Source organism: Numida meleagris, chromosome 5, assembly GCF_002078875.1.
Source record: "Numida meleagris isolate 19003 breed g44 Domestic line chromosome 5, NumMel1.0, whole genome shotgun sequence".
Lineage (NCBI taxonomy): Eukaryota > Metazoa > Chordata > Aves > Galliformes > Numididae > Numida > Numida meleagris.
In genome coordinates, this window is record NC_034413.1 from 66,730,515 (window position 1) to 66,753,868 (window position 23,354).

Below are 23,354 nucleotides of genomic sequence, written 5' to 3' on the forward strand. Positions count from 1 at the left end.
CTAACTAGTAAATTATTTCAGGTGATTTGAAATAAAAAACTTCAGCTTTAATTTCTCGCTTAGTGATTTAAAAATTTTTCCTATAATTCACTCTAGGAAATGCTGAGTGTCTGTAATAAATGAGGAATATCTTAATCATAAAAGATGTTGAATTATGAAATATCCAAATAAATTATAAAATAGTTTTGGAGACATTTTGAGTCAGAATGGATAAGATACTACCAAGGAATAAGTACATAACAGTCCTAAAGGGATACTTTGAAAATCTATGCTATTTTTAACTTCCTGTAGGGAAGTATGGATGTTATGACAGTGTCTGTTTCACATACACATTTTCATTTCACACACAGTCACATTGAGCTTAACAGACCCCCCTGCCAGTTTCTGAAACATGCTTCAGTGCAGAACAATACTGAACAACGAAGGGAATGCGTTCTCCTGTCCTGTTTTGGCTTATGTTGGATTTCTTCTTGATTAGTGAGCTGAACTGGTTTATTGATGACAAAAACAAGTGCCAGAATACCATAGGTGAAAAAATAGCTTGTTCTATGAATGCTAGCAGGCAGGAGATGATTGCTTGTCTGTGTGCATATATTTGAAATTAATGTTCTGAACCCTCAATCAAAAGTTTGCTACGAGCTACAGCTGGTACAGGCTAACAGCAAGCTTGGGTTAACATCTGGACTAAGCAAAATCAGCACATAGTCCAATTTATAGAAAGCCATGAGATCACCAACAGGAGGCTGATCACTCCTGGAATTGTACTTCCGTACATGGACTTCAGAGTTTGGGAAATGTCAGGAGAGAGACCCAGAAAAATGAAAACAAATATCCTGAAAGTTGGGAAAGACCAAGTGGAAAGTTGGAAAGATCAGTGGGACACATAGAGAGATATGTCAAGAGATACCCAAGGTCTAGCAGTGCCCAAAAGCAGTAACTTGATGATGAACCAACACAAGCAAAGCCTATATTCAACATTAAAAATGGGAAGAAAACAAACAAAAACCCTCTCCCACTAAATTAATAGCTATTAATGTCTGGAGGTGTGAAAGACAACTGAATTTCAACTTACCGGTACTAATGCAATTTTCTCCATCCTTACTGAGCTTCCAGCCTTCATAACATGAGCACTTCACATTATTTTTATGCTGTTCACACACTTGACTACACTTAAGGTGCTTGGTGCAATAATCCATAATTTCACAAGTTTTGTTGTCTATACTGAGATTGAATCCTGCGGGGCAAGAGCACACAATTCTTCCTCCAGGAACCACAGAACATTGATGACTACATCCACCATTATTAAGTGAGCATTCATCTGAAAGAACATGGAAAAATAAGGGCATTAAGGGCCGTAATATTTATACTGGATACTTCTGAAAGACACCAGGTCTACTAAAATGCAGGAAAAGCCTCCAAACTGAAAACAAACAGAGCTCAAACAGAGCAAGCTGAATTTTAAATCTGCTAAACATCTTTCTGTATTTATTTTAAAACTATTTAATTTGTAAGTATTCAGCATGGTAGCTTTACTGCAATCTTTCCAAATTTTAGGATGGCAGATGTACGATATATGCATATATTTTTCCAGACTCATGCACATTATTTCATTCACTTAAGAAGTATCCATAAAGAGTTAGCCCAAAGACCATTTTAGATATAACCCAACTCCAGAAGTGACCAAGCCCAAAAGGCTGATGAACAGAGAAATAAGCACACATACTTTCACAAATACTTTCCTTGCCTCCAACTACTTGAACTTCTGGGTTTGCGAAGGCTTCACCACTCAGTTTAATGTATCTATATCACAGGCAACTCATTGTCAAAGAAATGTGTACAAGTAAGAATTAGAAATAATAGTAACTGTAGTAAAATCAAGGTATCTTTATCCATGCTGTTACCATCAAGGAGACACGTTACCTACTTCTAGTCACCCAAATACATTTCTTCATGATCTCTTATACAGCTACTGACAGGATTCCATCAACTCAAGTCTTTGTAATTTGAGAGAACTGCACATTAGCTTCAGTACTTTCATAGATATTATATACCCTTATACTGTTTGTCTCCAGGAAAAGAAACACTTACCAAAGGAGCTATGTTTTCCCTTATTTGAAGTAAACTGATAGCTCATTCAAGTAAAAGAATAGCATGATTTAACTTAAAAAAAAATCCTCACATAAGATGCTGTTATGAAAGTTCTGTAATATTAACATGAGAACTTTTGTTTGAAAGAAAGTATTATGACAGACAGTATCAAGGAATCAGAAAAATGTGTCTAAAAGAAATACCACAAAGATCGCCTTCATCAGATCCATCAGGACAATCTCTTCTCCCATTGCAGAGCTTCTCAGGCTGTAGGCAGATGGAGGTATCATTAGCACAAGGGTATTTTGGTGGTCCACACATATAGCCCTCGCAATTATCCTCATCAGACTGATCCTCACAATCAATATCGCCATCACATAGCCACGCTTTGCTAATGCATCTCCCTTGGAGAAAAGAGACAACAAACACAGGAAATCAGACTGGAAGTAAGCTTTGGAAAAAAAACCTTCAGTAATATTACATAGAAATTTTTTGTATCATGCTTTTGTATTAATAGTACTTTCCTCTTTGATGAACGGAAAGAAACCAACTTGTACTTATAGTCTGAAGCATAATCCACACAGGTATTGACAACCCAATTTTCTAAGTAATGTAAATCCTGATTTTTTCCTATGCTGAGTAGAATTGCATACAGGTAGAATAAATCCTCATAATTTCAGTTAGGTATTCCTAATCATACCAATTATTTTTTATTTTTAACTTCATCTTTTCTTTCTTTCTTTCTTTATCTTCTAAACCATTTGCCTTCCACAGGAGCAGTGTTTCACATTCTGTTGATGTGAGTTTGGGAAACAAAATCTTTCTAGGAAGCATAAACAATACATTCTCAGAACATGTTAGATAAGTAATTATCTTTTACATGGAATAACTGTAATAGATGAAACTTATTCCAAGATTTCAGTTTTTACCAAAGCAGCGTTCAGATCATTTTCTTCACTCTTGAAAAGAAAAAAAAAAAATGCACTTTTGTGCTGACCATCAACATTTGCAAGTGTAAAGCTGTCTCTTGAGAGAAAGTGATTATGACATTTAAAAGCATACAGGTATTAAACTAGAATCATCAAAGTCAAGGATTGCAATAGGCAAAAAATAACAGATGGTGAAGCTACTGCTTACCAGTGTGTGTGTAAGCATGTGTTTATGATCACGTCTCAAATGGCATTTTGAACTCTCAAGCAGAGCAGAAGCGACATGGACTTATTCCTACAATCAACAAGGAGATCTTGCACTGTGCTTCTACGTATAAACTGCTTAGTTATAGAGGTTGTCTATCAGGAATGGGAAGGAAGACCCTGGAAGGATGAGGACCCACAGACAACAATGTCTGTGGGTGCCCAGGGACTGGCTGGTGATGCCCAAGACTTGACCGCAAGACTGGTAACTGCAAACTGTTGCACAGCAGGAACTGGCATGTCTTTCTGTTCAGCCTTCCCACTTCAGACGAAACCTTCCCAGCAGGAAACCAAGACTGAATATGACTTGGTGGGGGATGTAAGCATGACAGTGTGAAATAAATAACTAAGATAAAACTCTAATCTTGTTGGTTATTAAAGGCATCCCAGTACCTAACCTGCTACAGGTTATCAGTTACTCTGCATTGCAGAGATTTTGTAAAGATGTCCACAAAATATAGCATCCTAACTGCAATTCTACTGTCTTCCATAACACTGTAGCAGATTTTAATTCCTTATAACAGAATTATTTGCTAGTTAGCATATAGTTAACATAATAGTTTCCATTTGTTGTTTTTGCCTTCTTTTAATGGGAAAGGTGCCATCCTCCACAGAGAATGACAGCTAGACATAAATACAGTGAAACATGAACAAGTAAAAAAATATGTTTCTGTAGCATCCCAACAAGGCAAACGTGAGGCTGCTTTCAATTTCTGAGAATGACAGTAAGAACTGAAATTTCGGGATTATACAACAGTGAATGTTTCAAACAGCAGAACATAATTTTACCAGTGCAAAATCACATGGGAACTTAAACAGGGAGAAATGTCAATAAGAATAAGAAGCTCTCCCCTTTCTCCCATAATGGTCAAAGTCCCAAATATTCTCCATTGAAAAGAATGAACAGACACAGGAAAACAAAGCTGTATGCATTACATGTACAGTGTTTATTCCCACATGCAATCATAAGTGTTTCATAAAAGTGTCTGTATTCATTATTATCTTGAAGTGACTTTACATATTATTATAACACAGAAGTAGATTGAAAGCTACTAGAAAATGCCAACGTCAAGCAAACTAGCTGGGTCCCAAAGCAAATTGATGTTGCTATCAATAGAGCTCAATCTGTTTTTTTAATCTTTTATACGTACGAATATTTACAGAGCAAATCAGTTTTCCTGCCTTCCCCTTACTCTAATGAAGATATATGTTATAATAAAAGATCCATCTTTCTCTATGATAGCTATGACATGTTCTTAAGTAGAATATACTCACAAGGAATAAATCTTGGACAAAATTCGAAAGAGATGGACTTAATGAAATATTATGACTCTCCTGAAGTCATTACTTCAAATTCACTCAAATATTTTCGCTTTATTTCCCCTTACTGAAACTTACACTTTTGGCTTCCAGAAGCCTTTACAGAAAATTTCACCATTAGTTAAATGCTTCGATAGATATCTTTTATTTTCCATAACCCTTGTATAACACTGAAGAATTCAATGGAAAGCAGTACATCAGAAGTTCTGAAGCAAAAATTATGTGAGAAAGTTTGATTCAAATGCTTCCTTTCCATTTCCTACAAATATGAGCAAGTACAACAGAGAATTATTTTTTAAATTATTATTATTTATATATATTTTTTTACACACATTCTTCAGTCTTTCTTGAGATACTGAGCCCAATAAGTTTTTGGAAACCTACTTTGGTGAGAGTTAACTGCATTCAGTCATCTCAAATTTGGTCCTGGCTACCAAAAGCTGTAATGCACGTTTAACCTCATTCACATAAACATAAGCATGTTCTAATCCAAGAAGTTTAACAAAATGCCCCACCTGTACCAGTCAGCCAATTATCTTACTTGTTTTGTAGTAGACTTAAGACTTGAGACTCAAACTACCTTCATAAGCTAATTTCTGGTATTTAAAATCTTTTTGTTCAAAGCAGACATTTATAAATGCCTCCTGGATGAGAGAGAAGGGAACGCATTAGGGTCCAAAGACAGCTATTATCTCAGAAAACAAAATGCACTCAATGATACCAAGAACTAAGGATTAAAAAAGAACTACAAAAAAACAATGTATGTACATTTCTAGTTTTCTTCTTATAGAGGGTTTTTGTTTCTTAAGTTCTTAGTTTCAACTGTATCCACTCCTACAGCCAGAATGCTCTGAAGATCTTAAAGTGAGACAAGAGATTAAGTAGGCATGGAACAAATAGAAATAACCCTGCCAAACACATTCTTACAACCAGTATCATTTCCACCCACCCTCTGAACTCCTCATGTTCTTACTAAGTCCTCTCTTCTTCCCAAAGTCATCTCAAGCTGTCCCTCCCAACAGTAACTCTTTTCTCCTCTTCAGCCTTCAAAGAGTCTATAGGCCTTTCCTACTAATTTCCTTCTCTTCATCTTTCTGTAAAACCCTTCCTTCTCAGTTTTTCTCAGCATCAGTTTCTCTCTGTTCTCCTCTACTCATTACACTTCTCAATCTTCCATTTTGACTCTTACACACCATATTCAGACAGCACTACTTGCTGTTGCTCTCCTCTTCCAGTATCACTGTGATGATCACTCTTTACTTCTACATTCCTTATTTTCCCAACAAAATAATAACTAAGAATGATTAACATATAAAATAATATATAAAAATACATAAAAATATATAAAATAATAGTCCACCAGATGGCATTAAAAATGATAAAATACAAAATTAACCGTTTCTTCAAAAAAGTACTATGATAAATGTACAATACAGTTCAGAATCACTACATACAATATGAAAGTACTCATGATTCTTTTGAATTCGCCTTCGCAGAACTACTTGACTACTACCATTTGAGTAGTTAGCTTAATTTTATAACATTTTAAGTGAGGTTGAACAGATTTTTTTTCTTGGTCTACTACTGCTTTCTGCGAAGTGGGAAGTCTGAATAAAAAGGACAGATTTATGCAGTACATAAAACTGAGATGAGGTACACGCCCGTAACAATTTTGTAGATCAGAATCTGAATTTAGAATAGCAATTTGAGCCTAATCTAATTTAGTCTAAGATAACTTAGAAGTAGCTTAATCTAATTTAAAAGCAGAAATGGGTTAGAAGCACCCCAACACTACTTATCTCAATCAAGTAGCTACTATATCTCCTATCTTACTGCTGTTCAAAACTAATATATTATTTATTACATCATGACAAACAACTGCATGATGACAAAAGAGAAATGTCAACCTGAAATCTGCTAATGCAAGTTAATAGACCCGCAGAGTTTTGGCTGACGTATAACAGTTTATGAACTGCATAGGTTGTATGGTTACAGTGTGACTAACAAAAACACTTCAAATTTAAAAAATACAAAAAAAAATACAAATAATAAATGTTTTTGTTGATCTATCAAAAAAAAAAGGTGGTTAAAGAGACATGTGACAGATATATTTCAACATTCAAAAGCTTTTTATACTAGTGAAAAGATGAAGGCAATCAATTATGCTTGCAGCAAAGATTCAAATGACACGTTAGGAAAAATTATTCTAACTGTGAGAGACAAATTACTAAAAGGCTATATAGAACACCCTCTATATAGGATTTCTTAACAGCATATCAGAAAAGGGGCTGGATATTACAGATCTGAGAGGCTACTGTTACCTTAGGAAGAAAAATCACTTTTGGCTGAAGACTGACAAATGCTCTAACTGTAACATGGCTCACAGGCCTGTGGCATTGTGACAAAGTAACCAGGGCCAACAAAAACTACAGCAAGAAAACTATGCTCCTACTATTCATAGACATAAAACAAAAATGATGCATGCAAAAAACTGAGCAGAAACGTTTAAAAATAGGTAGAAACATTTCCATATTGCTGTTCTCACCGTCGTTGCACCCAGAATCATAGAATGACTTGGGTTGGAAGGGACCCCAAGGATCATCAAGCTCAAACACCCCTGCCGCAGCCAAGGCCACCAACCTCCACATCTAATGCTAGACCAGGCTGCCCAAGGCCCCATCTGACCTGGGCTTGAACATCTCCAGGGATGGAGCATCCACAACCTCTCTGGGCAGCCTGTTCCAGCACCTCACCACTCTCTCTGTAAACAACTTACCCCTGACATCCAACCTAAACCTTTCCTCCTTGAGCTTAAAACCACTCCCCCTCGACCCATCACTGCATATGAGCTGGTTCATCTTACTCCTTCTTTTGATGCAGATCTGTTGTATTTTGCATTAGGAAATTGGACACTACCAGTTAGCAATACGTAAGGGGAAACTAGCCAATTTCTCTTAGCCTGAGCAATTCTCACAGAAACAAGAATCTGGTTACTATCATTTCTTTAAAATAATTCACAGAGTAAATGACATTCTGAAACCAGACAGGATTATGATAGAAACTGTTTCTTGTAACACCATTACTTTTCATTTCTCCTACCATCTGGAACTAAGTTGAAAAGTAGCTAAATAAATAATCTAATTTTGCAGTTTCCTATTCCAATGTATTACCAACAGGTTTCCCCTTTAACTTCAGTTTTGCTCCTTTTAGGACCGATGGAAGGAAAACAATGAAGTTACCTATGGAACTGTCAGAGCTGATTGCTAACACGATAGTTCCACGCAACCAACAAGCACGATAGTTTTCCTCTAAATGAAAACCGTATGTCCCTGAATTCATCCAATGCTAGATGAAAGTAATTTTTTTGCTGCATTTATATTTGACAACCAGAGAATTCACACTTTATCCACCATACTGCAAAGTGACTGGGACACTGCACTACTTGCATATGACTATAAACATGGGTAAATGTGTAATGAGGAAACACAGTTTGAGAACTTGTCACCACTTGGATTCCAGGAAAAAGACAGTACACTTTAGAAAGAAGAGCATTTCCCGTTTCAGGCTTCATCAGTCTATTTTAGGGAAAAGACTGTTCTATTAAGAAGTAGAAATCTCTTTTTACTCACTGAAGGAATTTCATTTAAAAGCTACTTGTTCTATATAGAGTTACAGAGACGGTAAGAACACAGATTTTTAGATTTTGTCTAGAAAAAGTTTCTATCTTATATTTATTTGGACATTATGATTTCTGTAACTTTAAAATCCAGGTAGCAGCAAGCAACCAAGACATCCTAAAGTAGTTCACGTATTAATAATGAATTCTGTTCATACACATTCCCAAATACTTTCAGACACAGTTTACATAACTAGATTTCAGCACTTAACATGCTTAGCTATAACACAGATATTCTAATATATTCTCCTTTCCACTACTAATGTCAGGTAAAATTACTACCTATTATACATAGCCTAATTTAAATTTTGTTTTTGAAAGGTGTTTTACCCTCAATATTTCATTAAACTTTGAAATGAAATAAAAAAAATACAATTATGACCTACATTCATTTCATGTTCCATCTAAGCATGACTTTGAAAAATCCTAATGCAAATGTTAGTTAAGTCACATTCTTTTCCAATTTTTTAATGAAGTATTGTAACAAGATTAGATTTTAAGCTTTCTCTGAGAATACATTTTTCTCTCAATATTGCAGCTCAAATTTCCAATGCTGCAGTTCTAATTCTTTGAAGTCTTCTAACTAATTACTTTATACCATTTCAAATTACTTGTAGTGTCAAAGACAGAAAATGAAGGAAAATACCTGGACTTTGAAGTACTATTAAAGTCTACATTTCAGTATTTGTTTTGATGTACTGTCACACAGGACAGTTTGAGCCTTATATAATTTCAAAAGCCATCCATTTTATATTATAAATCAGAAAATGGGTTAGAGTAGCATATTAATATTTTACTCCCGGTGTAAATAACATCTCCTCAAGTAGTATTAAGCACTAAAAGGAGTATTCCCATAGCACATCTATGAGCAAATCACACACAGAGACACAGATGTGATGAGAGTAAATGAGAGCATTATCTACAAAGACATACCTGTACTCATACAGGAGAACTTTGTTTTTTCATCACACAGGCGTATAGTTCCATTACAGCCTTTTTCATCGCTACCATCTTCACAGTCCTTTTCTCCATCACAGCGCCACAGCTCAGGAACACAGTTCCCATCAGGACTGCACTGAAATTCCTTCCCATTGCATCGTCCAGGAGAGGGAGTTTCTTAGAAAAAATAAGAATTACGAGGAAGAATGTGCTCCGTGAGGTTTTTTTCCATGCAAAGTTTACAATGAATTAGAATCCCCTTTCACAACCAAAGCCAAAACCACAGTCCGCAGGAATAACTCAAATCTCACTGTTCCCTCCTGTCTCATCGATCCAAAAAAAACCCCAAACCTTCAGACAATCTCAAAGTATTTTCAAGATGATGGCCTTTTCAGTTTTCTTCTCTCTTTTCCAGACCAGCTATTACCATTGTTTTTAGTGCTTGTAATGCACTAACAAGAGTAACACATATTTAAAGTAATGATAAAGATAGACAATCCTGTTTGCTCAAAAAATTATTCCAATAAGTTTTTTGTAGTGCTGCCTGTAACTTTACGTTTTATTAAATGTCGCTTTGCTTTTTGTTCTCAGCATAAATAAATAAATACAGCAATGCTAAGTTCCTGGAGAAGTGTACACAAACGTAGCAGAGCAGAACATCTTAGGAATCACTATGACTGTGTAAAACATCTATTTCAGATACAGTGACTCAAATCCCAACAGAACACAGTATTGTATAAAAAGGTAGAGGAGGACTTTATGCTCTGATGTGAGAGTGAGGCATATTAATAGTCCCAGGTAAATTATTTTGGTAGAGATAAATACTAATACATTCTGTAAATATACAAAAGTTAAGGACTTTACTGTATTTTGTTAAAACATTTTTATGCTTCAGTACCACAATCAAAAAAAAATTTGAATAACACAAAATGAGAGAGCTATATCGAAAGTAACTTGGGCCTTGGCCTTCCTGACCCCATCCTTACACAGCCTAGTGGCATCCCTATACTCCTCCAGGTTACCTGTCCCTGCTTCCACTGCCTGTGCATTTTCTTCTTGCCCTCCAGTTTGACCAACAGGTCCAGGTTCAGCCATGCCAGTCTCTTGCCTCCCTTTCCTGACATCCTACACCTGGGGATGGAGAGCTCTTGTAGCCTAAGGAAAACTTCCTTAAAAATCTTCCATCTCTGCTCCACTTCTTTGTCCTTCAGAACAGATTCCTAGGAGGTTTTGTTAACTAACTCCCTGAAGAGCTGGAAGTTGGCTTTCCTAAAATTAAGCTTAATTAAGATGATGTTCAAATTCTGTGTGACTGTTTGTTAGTCCTGCAAAACTTAACACCATAATTTACAGTATGATTATTGCAAGTTAGAGGCTTCACTGCCATCTGGAATACAAAATAAAACACAGTACATTGACTATATATTTATTTGCATGTGCTCTCTGAACTTTCTGGCATCTAGTTCCCTTTCCTACATGCCCATTGAACACTTTCCCCCTGCTGGATTCATGAGCTATAGATCTTTTCCATACCAAGCAATGCTTAAAAACATTCTCTCTTTTGCCACTGACTGAAGAAAGGTCCTCTATATCTATAATAAAATATTCTCTATATTTGTAAGTGATAAAATGTGGGAAGAATAAGATAGCTAACCTTCCTTGGTGCAATTTGTTCTGGTTTCATCACTGAAATCTCCACAGTCATTGTCACCATCACATGCCCAATGGCTTGGGATACATCTGCCATTATAACACCTGAACTGATCAGCAGAACATGAGTGGATACAGCCTAATTCATCACTTCCATCGCCACAGTCATCATCTGTAAATATTAATTTTAGAAGATACAGAATCTGAATAAAAGATGCCAAGAGAAACAAGCTATTTCCAGAAAGGAAAGTAACACACAATAAATAAAACAGTATTTTTGTTAGCTTCCTACAGGCATACAGCAAAATTATTTCTAATACAAAGAATCATCACATATCCTGAGCTGGAAGGGACCCACAAGGATCACTACGTCCCACTTCTGGTTCTGGGTTGACCAAACCAACGGATCTCAGCTGCTCTGCACACGCCTTGCCCTCCAGGCCTTTCCCCATCTTCACAGCCCTCCTTTGGATGCAGTCTAATAGTTTTACATCTCTCTCGTACAGTGGCACCCAAACTGGACACAGTGCTGAATGTGAGGCCACACAGTGTAGAGCAGAGCAGGACAATCCCTTCCCTTGCCTGGGGGGCAGCACTGGGCCTGAGACTCCCCAGGGTACAGACAGTCCTTTTGGCTCCAGAGCACACTGCTGCCTCAGATCCAACTTGCTGTCAGCCAGAACCCTCAGATTCCTTTCTGTTCGGCTGCTCTCCAGCCTCTCAGCCCCCGCTCTGTGCATACAGCCAGGATTGACCTGTCCCAGGAGCAGAATCTGGCACTTTTTCTTGTTAAACCATGTGGGTGGTGATTGCCCAGGCCTGTAGGCTGTTAGGATCTTTCTGCAAGGTCTGCATGTAAAGGAACATATGGTTCCTTAACTCTATTATCAGCACTTGCTGCCCTTTCATTTTAGATAGTCTAAGTTCCTTACACTTATTCACACTTAATTATTCAATCACAGACACCAGTAAGCATTAGAAGGCTGAATATTTTCTTCATTTCTTTTGTTGTTTAACTATAGATGCGCTCAAATTAAGCTGTTTTATTTTATCCTTATTGATACCTTACTTTGTTGTAGCCATTACAACAATCGTTATCACAGTTCTGCTACTTTGACTGTCATCTCCAAAGGAAGGAAAAGATGCTGTATGAACACTCTAGGGTTTCCTTACACAGAATTTTATCACACTGTGATAATTCAGGGAATCTGTCCGTATACAGCCATGAATTTATTTCAGCCTCATAAAATTATAGTAATATCAAATTCTGTGGTGGATGAAGAACCAGTCCAATGTTGTTAAGATAGGTATGACATCCCCCCCACGTCACTCTTCGGAAAAACATTCGTGTGAATAGCTGCCAAATTCATTCTCTTTAGGACAAAAGAAGTAACAACATCGTAAAGCCTTCCTAGACTTCCCCTTTGACAATTGCCATTTATTAAGTGGAACTCGTCCACAAACAAGGTAGATATTTTGTCACTGGAACTGATTTCTTTTCTTAAAGCAGAAAATACATAAGCAATGTTATTATTATTTTTATAAACAGTTGAAGATTACATCACACTTTATTCTACAGAATACAGTATACGGTATTTGCAACTGTCACCATATCCATGGCACCATTTCTGACATAATCATTCAGTTTTGCTGCTTTCTACATTAGGTGAGTAATTTACAACTACTGTATTTATTTATTCTCTGACCAGTTAAAAGCCAAACTGGTAATACTGGTCTCAAAAGAAAAGAATAACCAAGCAATATCTGCCATGCTTTTTTCAGATATTGAAAGCTTGATACTTGCCTGAATCACAGAGCCATTTGCTGCTAATGCATCTTCCATTTTTGCAAATAAACTGAGTTAGTGGCTCACATGTTGGGAATTCTGCAAAAATATTCAAAACCAAAATCTATTTAATGCATGCAGTCCTTAGTAATATTCTTTCACTGTCCTGTATGCATGATCTAAACAAGACAAATACATTGTACCAAACATTTGCCTGAAATGTTCTGGGAAGGAAAAAAAGTGAAAGAATGAAAAGAAATGTTAAAAAGGCTTTTAACAGTAAATTAAGGCCAATAGCTATACTTTCTCAATGGGGATCAATGAAAAGCATTCTCCTGTGTTATATGACATGGCCCTATACTCTCATCATACAAGGCCTGTCTTTGCCATTAACTTGAAAACTGATACAAACTGTGTTTTCAGCATTTTCATTTAGGTTAAAAAAAAAAAAAAAGGTTCCCCAAATGCAATTGTTGCCAGTAAAAGACAGGAAATGGAGGACTATAAAATTCAATGGTTACGTACAAAGTGAAAGAACAGTCAAGAAATAAAAGTTGCGATGACATGGTAAAATACAAAGTTAAAATGTCAGTATTTACAATCACTTCCTATGTGTATTCCCATTTAAAAAAAAAAAAAAGTAGAAAATTGATACATTATCATTCTTAGAGACTCATCCATCATTCTGTTACCACTTTGTTTTCACAATTGCCTAATACACTTCCGCATAAAACAACTTGACTTTTTCCCAACTTTTTCTTTTGAAATCAATGACAAAGGTATGCGTATTCATGCCATTAACACATCAAGCTGTGTTTGCATTTTATCATTTGGAAAATACAAGATCCACCTCACAAAACTAAGAAATTCATAGGAAATAAACTGGAAGTCTAACAATTCCAAAGGAGTAACAAGGAGCCTGAAATCTATATACAGACCACCAAGAGCGGAACATGCTTCTCAGAAATCAGTTACCTAATGCCAACCAAAGACCACAATAAGAACAATCTCCCTGAGTTTGTAAAGATAAGTTTTTCTTTGACATAAGAATTTCAGGCTGGAAATTCTTACAAAGAACATCCTAAATGCAAGAGAAAGTAATGTCTGAAATGGTGCATACACCTGTCAGATACACCAACAGCAAAAAATTAGAAGAAATCAACAAGCATATCCCCCCCTTAGATGCCTCCAGCTTCTAAGCCTTGTTACAATTTCACAATTGAGCCAAGATAAAACTAAAACTTGACAACGATTTCAAGAACCAGGACACCTTTAAAACATGTCACGTAACCATAACGTTTCTTTACAAATATTTAGTCAATGAACCTCTGACTTAAATATGCCGTCTCTCACTGCTTTTGGTGCAAATAATTCAAAAGCTATTATTTTTATGGCCGCTTAGGGAGGATTTTGCCTTTTAAAAAAGTCACACATGAAACAACAAACCAGCTGCATTAAATAGTGTAAGTTCAGAGATCACCAAGACCATCATAAGATTGAAATGATTAATTTTATTACATCAACACAAGAAAGGGGTGGCAAGAAAATTTAACAATATCTTGTCAACCACACTTAAAAAAGCTTTATGTTGTTGATAAGTTTATAGAAAAAAAGAATAAAATCTCTTTTTCTTGGAGGAACACATTAAAGTGAAAACCAAATATCTGCTCTGATACAAATAACACAGATGTTCAAGTATAATGATACTTAGATATAGGTATATTCCTTAGATGTTCCAGGGAATGCTGAAAGCTTCTATTTTTTTCTCTCTTTTTTTCCCCTCTATTTGTAGCTTTCCAATATTTTTTTTTCTACAAATTTAACTCTTCTATTAAATTTTTCAGTCCCTCACTGTCCCTATGGCCACCCCAGCACACTTTTCCCTTTTCCTTTGTCAAACAGACGTGCCTCCTGCAGCAGTTTCACAGCCATCCCTGTGCCTCCGGCCCAGCAGACAGGCAAAACAATAAAGGTGCCTCTTGAGCTCACAGTGAAGTTTCTCCTCCACAGTGTAGACACCAATCCTGTTTCTCTCTGCTACCCAGCTGTCTTGTAAAAGCTCCATTTCTTTGATACTTTCTTCACCCTTTGGTGATTGAGTGCAAATGGTATGGCAGATAGACAGATGGACACAAAACATGATCTTAAACCTTGTTTCCTTTATGAAAGCAAGAGAAAAATAAGCACATTCTGTTCTCAACCCTTCTTCAGAAATGTCATGATTCTTAGTAAATGTGGTTGTATTTTAAGAAAAAGGGAGTTTTGATACTGGCATCATTTTTTCCAGTACTGCTCACTGCTGCTATAGACTGACATAAGTATACCAAAGGTCTTGAACCAATACGATTCAGAAGTTATTCATAGCTAGGAACTGGTGCACTTAAATATGATTTGGATTGGTAACAAAAAGGAAACCGTAATTTTTATTTTATTATAGCAAACTATTAAATAAAAAATGCATTTTAAACTGTTTCGTAAAAGAACTCTGAGTTGCTAAATATTTTTGTTAGAATGCCTTTCATTAGCCATCAAGTCACAAGAAAAAAATGAAAAATCAAACGTTTAACTTATTTGTATAACCACAGTCCTCAAGAATAAATGAATAAGATCCTCAATTACAGAACAGATGTAAAGTTTGACAAAACTGGAAAACAGCAGGTGAAATAAACCCTAATTAGACGATCCGGAGAAATATTCCAGATATGCTGTCAAGATATACCATACAAAACATGTGGAAAGAAATTATGAAGAGAACATTAAGATCTGCAAATTGATAAACTGCCCAAGAATACGAGGTATGGCTAGTCACAGAAATTAAGGAACTAATATCAAGTGTCATGTCATACCATTACACAGAATGGAGTAATTTCAGAGACTATAAGATAGAGTGAGTTCAGTGAGAGGGAAAAAGTAATGTGAAACAAGACAAGGGAAAGCTGGTTAATACTCCAGGAAACGTAACAAATATAGCAAATATATATATCTTGAAAAATCTTGAATGCAGCTATATAAAAAAAAGAGATAATGAGAAGCATGGTCTTAACAAGTAACATCAAATTCAACTAATGAGTATTAGCAGGTTTCCAGTCATGAAGAATTCAAAATTAAACAAACTTAAAGGATTATGGATCAACAGAATTCACTAACTGAGTCCTATTCTATAGATTTTCTTGCAGCTGAAGTCCTTAAGATTTATCTTTACGGAGCACTTGCTATCAGCCACTTTCATTTACACAGTTACTCACTATGTGCTTTTTTTGTTTTCCACTGGAGGGGAATATTCACTTACCACAGGATGTCATTTCATCGGTTTCATCTCCACAGTCATCCTCCCTGTCACACAGCCATGATGTTGGAATGCAGCGTCCATTCCCACAAGAAAATTGGTCGATCTGACATGTTCTTGCTGTCAAGACAAAACACTCCAAAAATGCAAGGGAAATGGACTAAATCTGTTAGGTCTTCTGGTTCAAGTCTGTATGTAGAAGTTGCAACCAAGATGGTATCTCCTGGCCTGGCTGCTCATTTCACTTTACTAAACATCATTCACCTCCTTTGATTTCAGAAGAAATAGAAATCTGCAGGACTCTGTCCTATTTATCTTTGAATTATATACTTGGTAGAGTGAACACACAAAACTAGTCAGTAGAAGAACAGTAACGTTTCATAAAATAACATTGGTGCTGGAGTTAAACTGAACAAAAATCAGTATATAAAACCATCTAACTTGCACTTGGAATCTTTTTATTCAAAAAAAATCCATATTTCCTACTATAAACAATGATGTACTGAGTCATATTTATGCACAAAAAAAAAAAACAACAGCAATGTGTGCAATGTGCCTGGCTTCACTGCTCCTGGAATCTTCCCATTTGTAAATACACAACCATAATGAACCATTAAAGAACATGATGTACGCCTTTCCTCTGAAGAAACAAAGATAACCAAAAGAAATAATACTATGTGATTACATACATGATTTTGAAATCTGATAAATAGTACAACATCAATAAAAGTCTAACCTATAAAGCTGACCCTATAACTGTATTTATTCAAACTGTGAACTCGTAACTACAATGTCAGCGATAGCAACGTAGAGTAGGATTACAAACTTAAGCTTTTGAAGTTAGACTATGTGTGATTCCACACATTAAAAATACTCATACATTAGAAATCCTAATAATCAAGAGAGGATTTTTCTATTTACTAACTTTAATTAACCTTTTATTTTTCTTCACAGAAATAGCCCCAAATACAATAAAATATACGCCTAAAATTGCTCAAAGAACTATTTTTAAACGTGAATAGATCTTGCTGTGAGAGATACAAAAGAAAAAAGAACACAAAATCCAAACCACGGCCAAATGATGCAAAATACGGTCTTCAAAAAGGCCTCTTATCCTAGAATTACATAGTTGAATATGAAAAGACATCAATATGTATTACAATCTGCAGTAACTGTAATGGTGACATGGAATCTATAGGTCTGTATTTGTGCATTTTGGCTAAAGAAAATCTCTAGCACAAATAACAACCAATGAACAGATCATTCCACATATGAAAAATTAAATCAAACAAAATTAATCCTGGGAATTTACGGCAATGCTGTCTATCACTGCATTTCAGTTAAAGAGCCATCAGTTTATTGATGTCTGATATTTTGTACAGCCAACATTCAACAATTGCTTAGCATACTCTACTGACAAAAAGTAAACATGGATTTGGAACTCCATGATTTATTGCAGTAGAATCAGTGAACAATTTTCATCTTGACATTTCCTTAAAAACCCATTATACAGAAAATAAATTACAAATGAAAACAATTTCCAAGGTACCAAGAGGAAACTGAGTAAGAAATTATGCTTTTGTCAGCACAAAATAAAATTTACTCATCAGAGCATGTTAACAGACAATTCTAACTGCCAAAAAAGATTTAGCAGGAACAAGTTCGTACCTAAATAGTACTTTGACAGTCAGCCCATATGGACAGATTAAGCGCTGAATTACTTTGGAAAGCACAATCAAGCACAAAGATGAAGTAAAATATAATTTGTATTCCTTCTTAGTGGCATCAACATCTGAATTAATTTAAAATGACAATAATCAGATTACTAATAGCTGACTGGTTCAGTTCAGTTCAGTACAGCACAGAATTGCTTATGGAGCTGGAATTAAGTAAAGTTTTTACCTGCACAGGTTTTATTCGATTCATCTTCGTTATTACCACAGTCATTAGCTCCATCACAAAGCCATCTCTTGGGAATGCAGCGATTATTTTGGCACTTAAACTGATTCTCAGGACAACTATGATTGACTGGGGGGGAAAAGACAGCAGAGTTTTTTCCTTAGGAAACAATCAGAGAAAATCAGCTGAAAGTAATATATTAAATTGTATTCCCTGGTGATGCAGTTAGTGCGGTTATCCTGGATATACATCATCATCATTATGACATAAAAATTGTTCAGCAAGAGTCAATAAAAAATATTAAAGTACTTAAACAGTACTCCAATAATTAAAGAGAACATAGTAACTGAAGAATACAAAATAAATTCCTATGGAACTTTTTTTTTTTAATTAACTACTACAAGATAAAAGATAGCAACATTTTGAACTTAAAGACAAAAAGATATCAAAAGGGAACAGACAAAATTCTGGTACCAGAATAGTACAAACACAAGGTTTAGCCTGCACATCTCGAATACATTATAGATTAAACCCCTGAGCTAACATTACTGAGTTGAAGGTTTATCACAGAATTTGATGATCTCAGAAATTCAGCAGGCTTAAAACACACACGAAAAAAATCCATTAAACAAACAAACAACTTTTATTGTCCAAATGGCAATCTAATAAACCATACATTGGTGTAATAGAGTAAATGTCTGGGAGCATGTCACTCAAATGACTTTGATAATCTGAATACTCACACCCATCACATTGGTTAAAAGGTGTCATGTCATGTAATTTGCGTTATGCAATACAGAAAGATATTAAGTTCACTTTGAATAAAACAAGAAGTACAATATTTTCTTCAGGCCTTTACCTGGTGTGGATCAGGGCTGTGAATTTTGGAGGATTAGAATTTTTTTTTTTTAAATATAATAAATATTGACCTAAGGATTCATGTTGCAAAACATAACAAAAAATGGTAAATAGTTGGATCCATCATGCTTAATGGTTTTTGCTAACAAGCTCATAATTATGTTCTGTGTAAATAACTTCAGGAATAAAAAATCCTCAAAGAAATATATATAAGTTGTCAATAGTTAAGTTACAGATAAATGATAACATGAATAGAACTCAAAGAAATAAGCAATTTCACAATAGGTTTGAAATAATGAATATGCTCTCATCCTCTCTCATGTGTCAAGTTTATCAGCAGACAGATGTCACCAAACATTTGTTATGTAGCACTAGGTAAAAGAACAAATATAACTCTGTCTATCCCCAAATGTAATTGCACATCCAAAGACTTTAGCTATCTTAAATTCTAGTAAATTTGAATTAACCAAACATTTTTTAAACCACGTATTACATGTACGTGCTTAAAGATGTTCATTTCCGGGTACCCTATGCATAGATGTAGGATATTTCTTTTACTTACTAGCTACCAAATATCACAGGAAGCATGAAGACTTTGAAAGCATAAAAAGTACGTAACATAAACACTACTGGCCTGCTCTCCCAGCTGTAACAAGTATATACATTCTGCTTTTCTACTAATCACAGGGTCCGTTATTAGCAGATCTCACTCACCTACACAAGAGCAGTAAACTACGTAGTTTCAAACTCTCAGTTAAAAACAAAAATCCCATGCTGTTATCCACCTACTCAGCTATCTGGTCTCTTTTTTAAAGTTTAACATACATCTGGAAATAAATGGTATTTAAAATGAAAGGACATCTTGCGGGCTTATCCTTGACATTTCAGTAGCTTTTATCTTTGACCTTTCTACCTATTCTGCCTACTGAAAACAGCACAGAGTGAGTGTGATACCAGTGGCACATGAACTCTTCATGAGTGTTTTGTGTGGAGGGTGCAAGAGCATTGGAAGTAAAGATATTAATTAATAATTGGGGGAAAAAGATATTCCAAGTGTCATAATACTTATAAAGCAACCTCGTTTGTGGTATAAATGGAGCAAAAGTCTGTTATAAACAACCTGATAAAATTAAACATGCAGACTTATTCTCAATTTTACTGTATTAATAGAGACATAGACATTATTTTAAATGGCGTATAAGTTTTGATTTCTTATGTTTAACGTGTGTGCATTCTGGTGATAACTGCAAACCTTTCGGACTAGTTCCAGAAGAACTACTGAAGTTTCTATAGAAACTGCTGAAAAGAGATTACTGTTAACATGCTGGACACAAACTATGCATCACATACAGATTTGGGATCACATGATTTCATGTATATCTGTAAAAATCCTCTGGGTATCACAAACTTTGATCAATGAATTAGCCTAAATTACACTAATTTAAATGAGAAACAAGTCAACTCTGTCAGAAGATTTTCCTTCTCACTGTCTTTATTAGCTGAACTCCTTATTTAAGTATAGAAATCCCTTGTACCGAAACTTTAGTCAGCAGTACAACTTGGAACAAAAGAAAAAAAATGCCTTAAAAAAGAATTTGGATTTAAATCAGTAATGTCTATTTCATGGAGATATCAAAACATATAAATACAGGAAAAATGAAAACTGGCTATATGTAACAATCATGAAGAAAAAGACTGTGTTTTTACAGAGGATTACATGCTCAGTGTGCACCAACAACATCAAGCCAGTGTGAAACAAGCAAGATTTACCCAAGGATGTATAAATAGGTCTATCAATGTTCCTCTCATCCACATCAGGTTCACACAGGCCTCAGCAGAAGTACACGCATCCAGTTTTGGTTACCCAACCCCAAGGTTCAATTGGCAACATTCAGAAAAGAGCAATGAACTCCAAAAGCAAACAAACACATAACAACAACAAAAAAATCTACTGGGGAAAAAAATAAAAGAAAAAAATGAAAAAAAAAAACCAAAACAGATTCAAGTTGTTTTGTCTCAAAGAGTCAAGAATGAGAGACCATGACAAAAGTTTTCAGACACACAGAACAATGCCTCAGAGTAGAAGAGTATATCAGATCTTCATGTCTGCAAGTGATAGGAAAAGAAATAATGTATTTTCATTTTTGTAAAGGAGATTTGGTTTAGAGAAATGATCTAATCACTGCAACAATCTGAGAAAGAGACATTTTCACTACCTCAGCTCTCATTTTATAGCAGGTTAGCTAGCTTCCAGCAATGACACAGATACATAATTGGTATGCTTTCTAGCATTTTTCATGTCAATACTAGCACTCCTCTACACTAAAACAAAGAAACAAACAACAAACAATAATACAACTGAACTAAAACTGTTCTTAAAGATGAGTACATCTTGCTATAACTGAAAGTATTGTATTGTTTGTTTGCTTTTAAAACAAAAGAAAACAAAAATTCCAGAATCGCAAAATCACTTAAAGTAGGAAGGGACCTCTTGAGATCACATTGCACAATCTCCTGCTCCAGCAGGGTCAGCTAGAGAAGGTTTCCCAGGACTACGTCAACCTGAGTTTCACATATATCCACAGATGGCCAAACTATTGCTGTGTCAAAATCAGGAGATGACTAACACACTGCTCTTTTACTATGTTATGAAACCACTACATGAGTGTTATTTACAAAAATAAATAGAAAAGAAAATGAGTTATACAAATGACTTAAAGATTAAGGTTTGTATTCTTCAGACTTGTATTTAACATGCACGTATTGTTTTATTTCCATGAAACGCGAGTTAAAATTTAAAAGTATACTTACAGCAAATGTCAGCGTGTTCATCACTGCCATCCAGACAGTCATCATCTCCGTCACAGCGCCAGCGATCGTGGATACAGCGCTTATTGTTGCACTGAAACTGTCCGGCTTTGCACAACTGTGGTGGCATTTCTTCATGTTTAACTACAAAAAATATCCAGGATGCACATTTAACTTGTCAGCTTGATGCATACAGAATGCAATACTACCTCTACGTGTATAGATACAAATTGTTTTGTTACCACTCATCAGAACAGCATTTCGTAAACTTTGTATATTTGAGGTAATTCTACCTAAAGCCTGCAGCAGCATGCAGATTTGAGATCATGTATTTTTAACAAATGGGAGAACTCGTAACAGAATGCCATTCAGACATTTTATTATTTTATTTTTAATTTGTGCTTAAGATGATAGTGCATAAGTACCAGTTTAAAATACTGTAATGCTTCACTGATAGTGAAAAGAAAATATTCTTACAGAGTATTCAAATTCTGGTGCACATTTAAGGACTAGAGAATGACTACTGAAAAGCTGATTCTTGTATCCAGGCAACAACTCAAACACCTGCATTACGCACTGTATAAACTTCTCAAATATGAAATGATCAAAATCTACTGTGGTAGAATTAAGTAGGAAGCCTCAAGCTGATTGATAAATCCAGACAGATACATTTCTCAACGCGAGGTTCAGAATGTTTTATGTGTGAAATACACATTACTTTATGACCCAATCAGGAACACCGAAGTCTTTCAAAAGAATTAGGCACTGAAATGTGCTGGGAAAACAAACAAACAAAAAACAGGAAACTTGCTCGATTCACATCTGACTGTGTCTAACCTCTCTTCCTAATGATACGTTTTTTCACCAACAATAATGGCTCTACTAGCCATGCACTTGGGTCAAGTTCAAGGTAATTGCAAACTCAATAATGTTCGTCATGTCATGAAATAATCCTTCTGCTTTACTCAGCTCTTGTATATACCTGAAGATCTATGTAAAGTTTTGCATGTTACACGTGAAGAAATAGACCAATGAGACCCAGAAGAACAATAAGAATTTTTAATGTTACAAATACTAAGTGCAAACATTTTAAAAAATATATCTGACTATCATATAATATTTCTATTCCCACATTTATTATGAAAACGTTATCGGCACCTTAATGAAGATACCCAAGGAAGAGATATAAGTAAAATTATGCAAATTTAGCTGTCTTTATGAAGGATGCATTACATATATAAATAACTACTTAATGAATTTTATGAATATATTCAGCATGAACATTTTCTACACCAGATTTCATTTTAAGATACCTAGTCCATATAAGAATCTGATATATAAACTAGTTTATGTATATTTCATCATGAAATTCTGATATTCTATGCAAGTGGTAATTGAAATATTGAAATGTCTTATCATATCAGACATTGTAAAACATTTCCACTGCATTTCATCCTCAAATGCTGTGTGCTTAATTGTCTCTCTTTATAAAAAAAAAACAAAAACAAACCTTTTCTGTATTTATCAAACTTCTGCAATTAGAATCTTTATTGAAGGAATATCTTTGTCCTACAAAATCACAAAATCCTTTAGGAGAAGAGGTTTTTTTTTTTATTTGAGAACTGTTTTTATCCCTTAGCAGTGGTATCAACACATATATTCTTTAAACAGCTTACTCATGCAGGTTGTACTGTTTTCCTCCAAAAACTGATTGTCTGCGCAGGCACAAACTCTGCCTCCAGGAATGGCTAAACAGAGAGTACTGCAACCTCCATTGTTAACACGACATGCATTATCACCTGTAAAAGCAACAAAAGACGCTTTAAAACCAGCAGCCATGCCAGAATAAGG

General features: G+C 35.3%; 1 protein-coding gene across 4 annotated transcripts in view; it reads right to left on the reverse strand.

Moving 5' to 3' along the window:
- LRP1B (LDL receptor related protein 1B) overlaps positions 1–23,354 on the reverse strand; it is a 603,435-nt gene that overhangs the window by 180,272 nt on the left and 399,809 nt on the right. For all 4 annotated transcript variants that reach the window (XM_021398823.1, XM_021398822.1, XM_021398824.1 and 1 more), the window contains exons 15-23: positions 23,180–23,302; positions 21,507–21,647; positions 17,841–17,966; positions 15,942–16,058; positions 12,671–12,751; positions 10,871–11,038; positions 9,211–9,393; positions 2,292–2,492; positions 1,073–1,318 (exon numbers count right to left, since the gene is read on the reverse strand). In XM_021398823.1, coding sequence (XP_021254498.1) covers positions 1,073–1,318; positions 2,292–2,492; positions 9,211–9,393; positions 10,871–11,038; positions 12,671–12,751; positions 15,942–16,058; positions 17,841–17,966; positions 21,507–21,647; positions 23,180–23,302 — 1,386 coding nt within the window. The remainder of the gene's footprint in view (positions 1–1,072; positions 1,319–2,291; positions 2,493–9,210; positions 9,394–10,870; positions 11,039–12,670; positions 12,752–15,941; positions 16,059–17,840; positions 17,967–21,506; positions 21,648–23,179; positions 23,303–23,354) is intronic.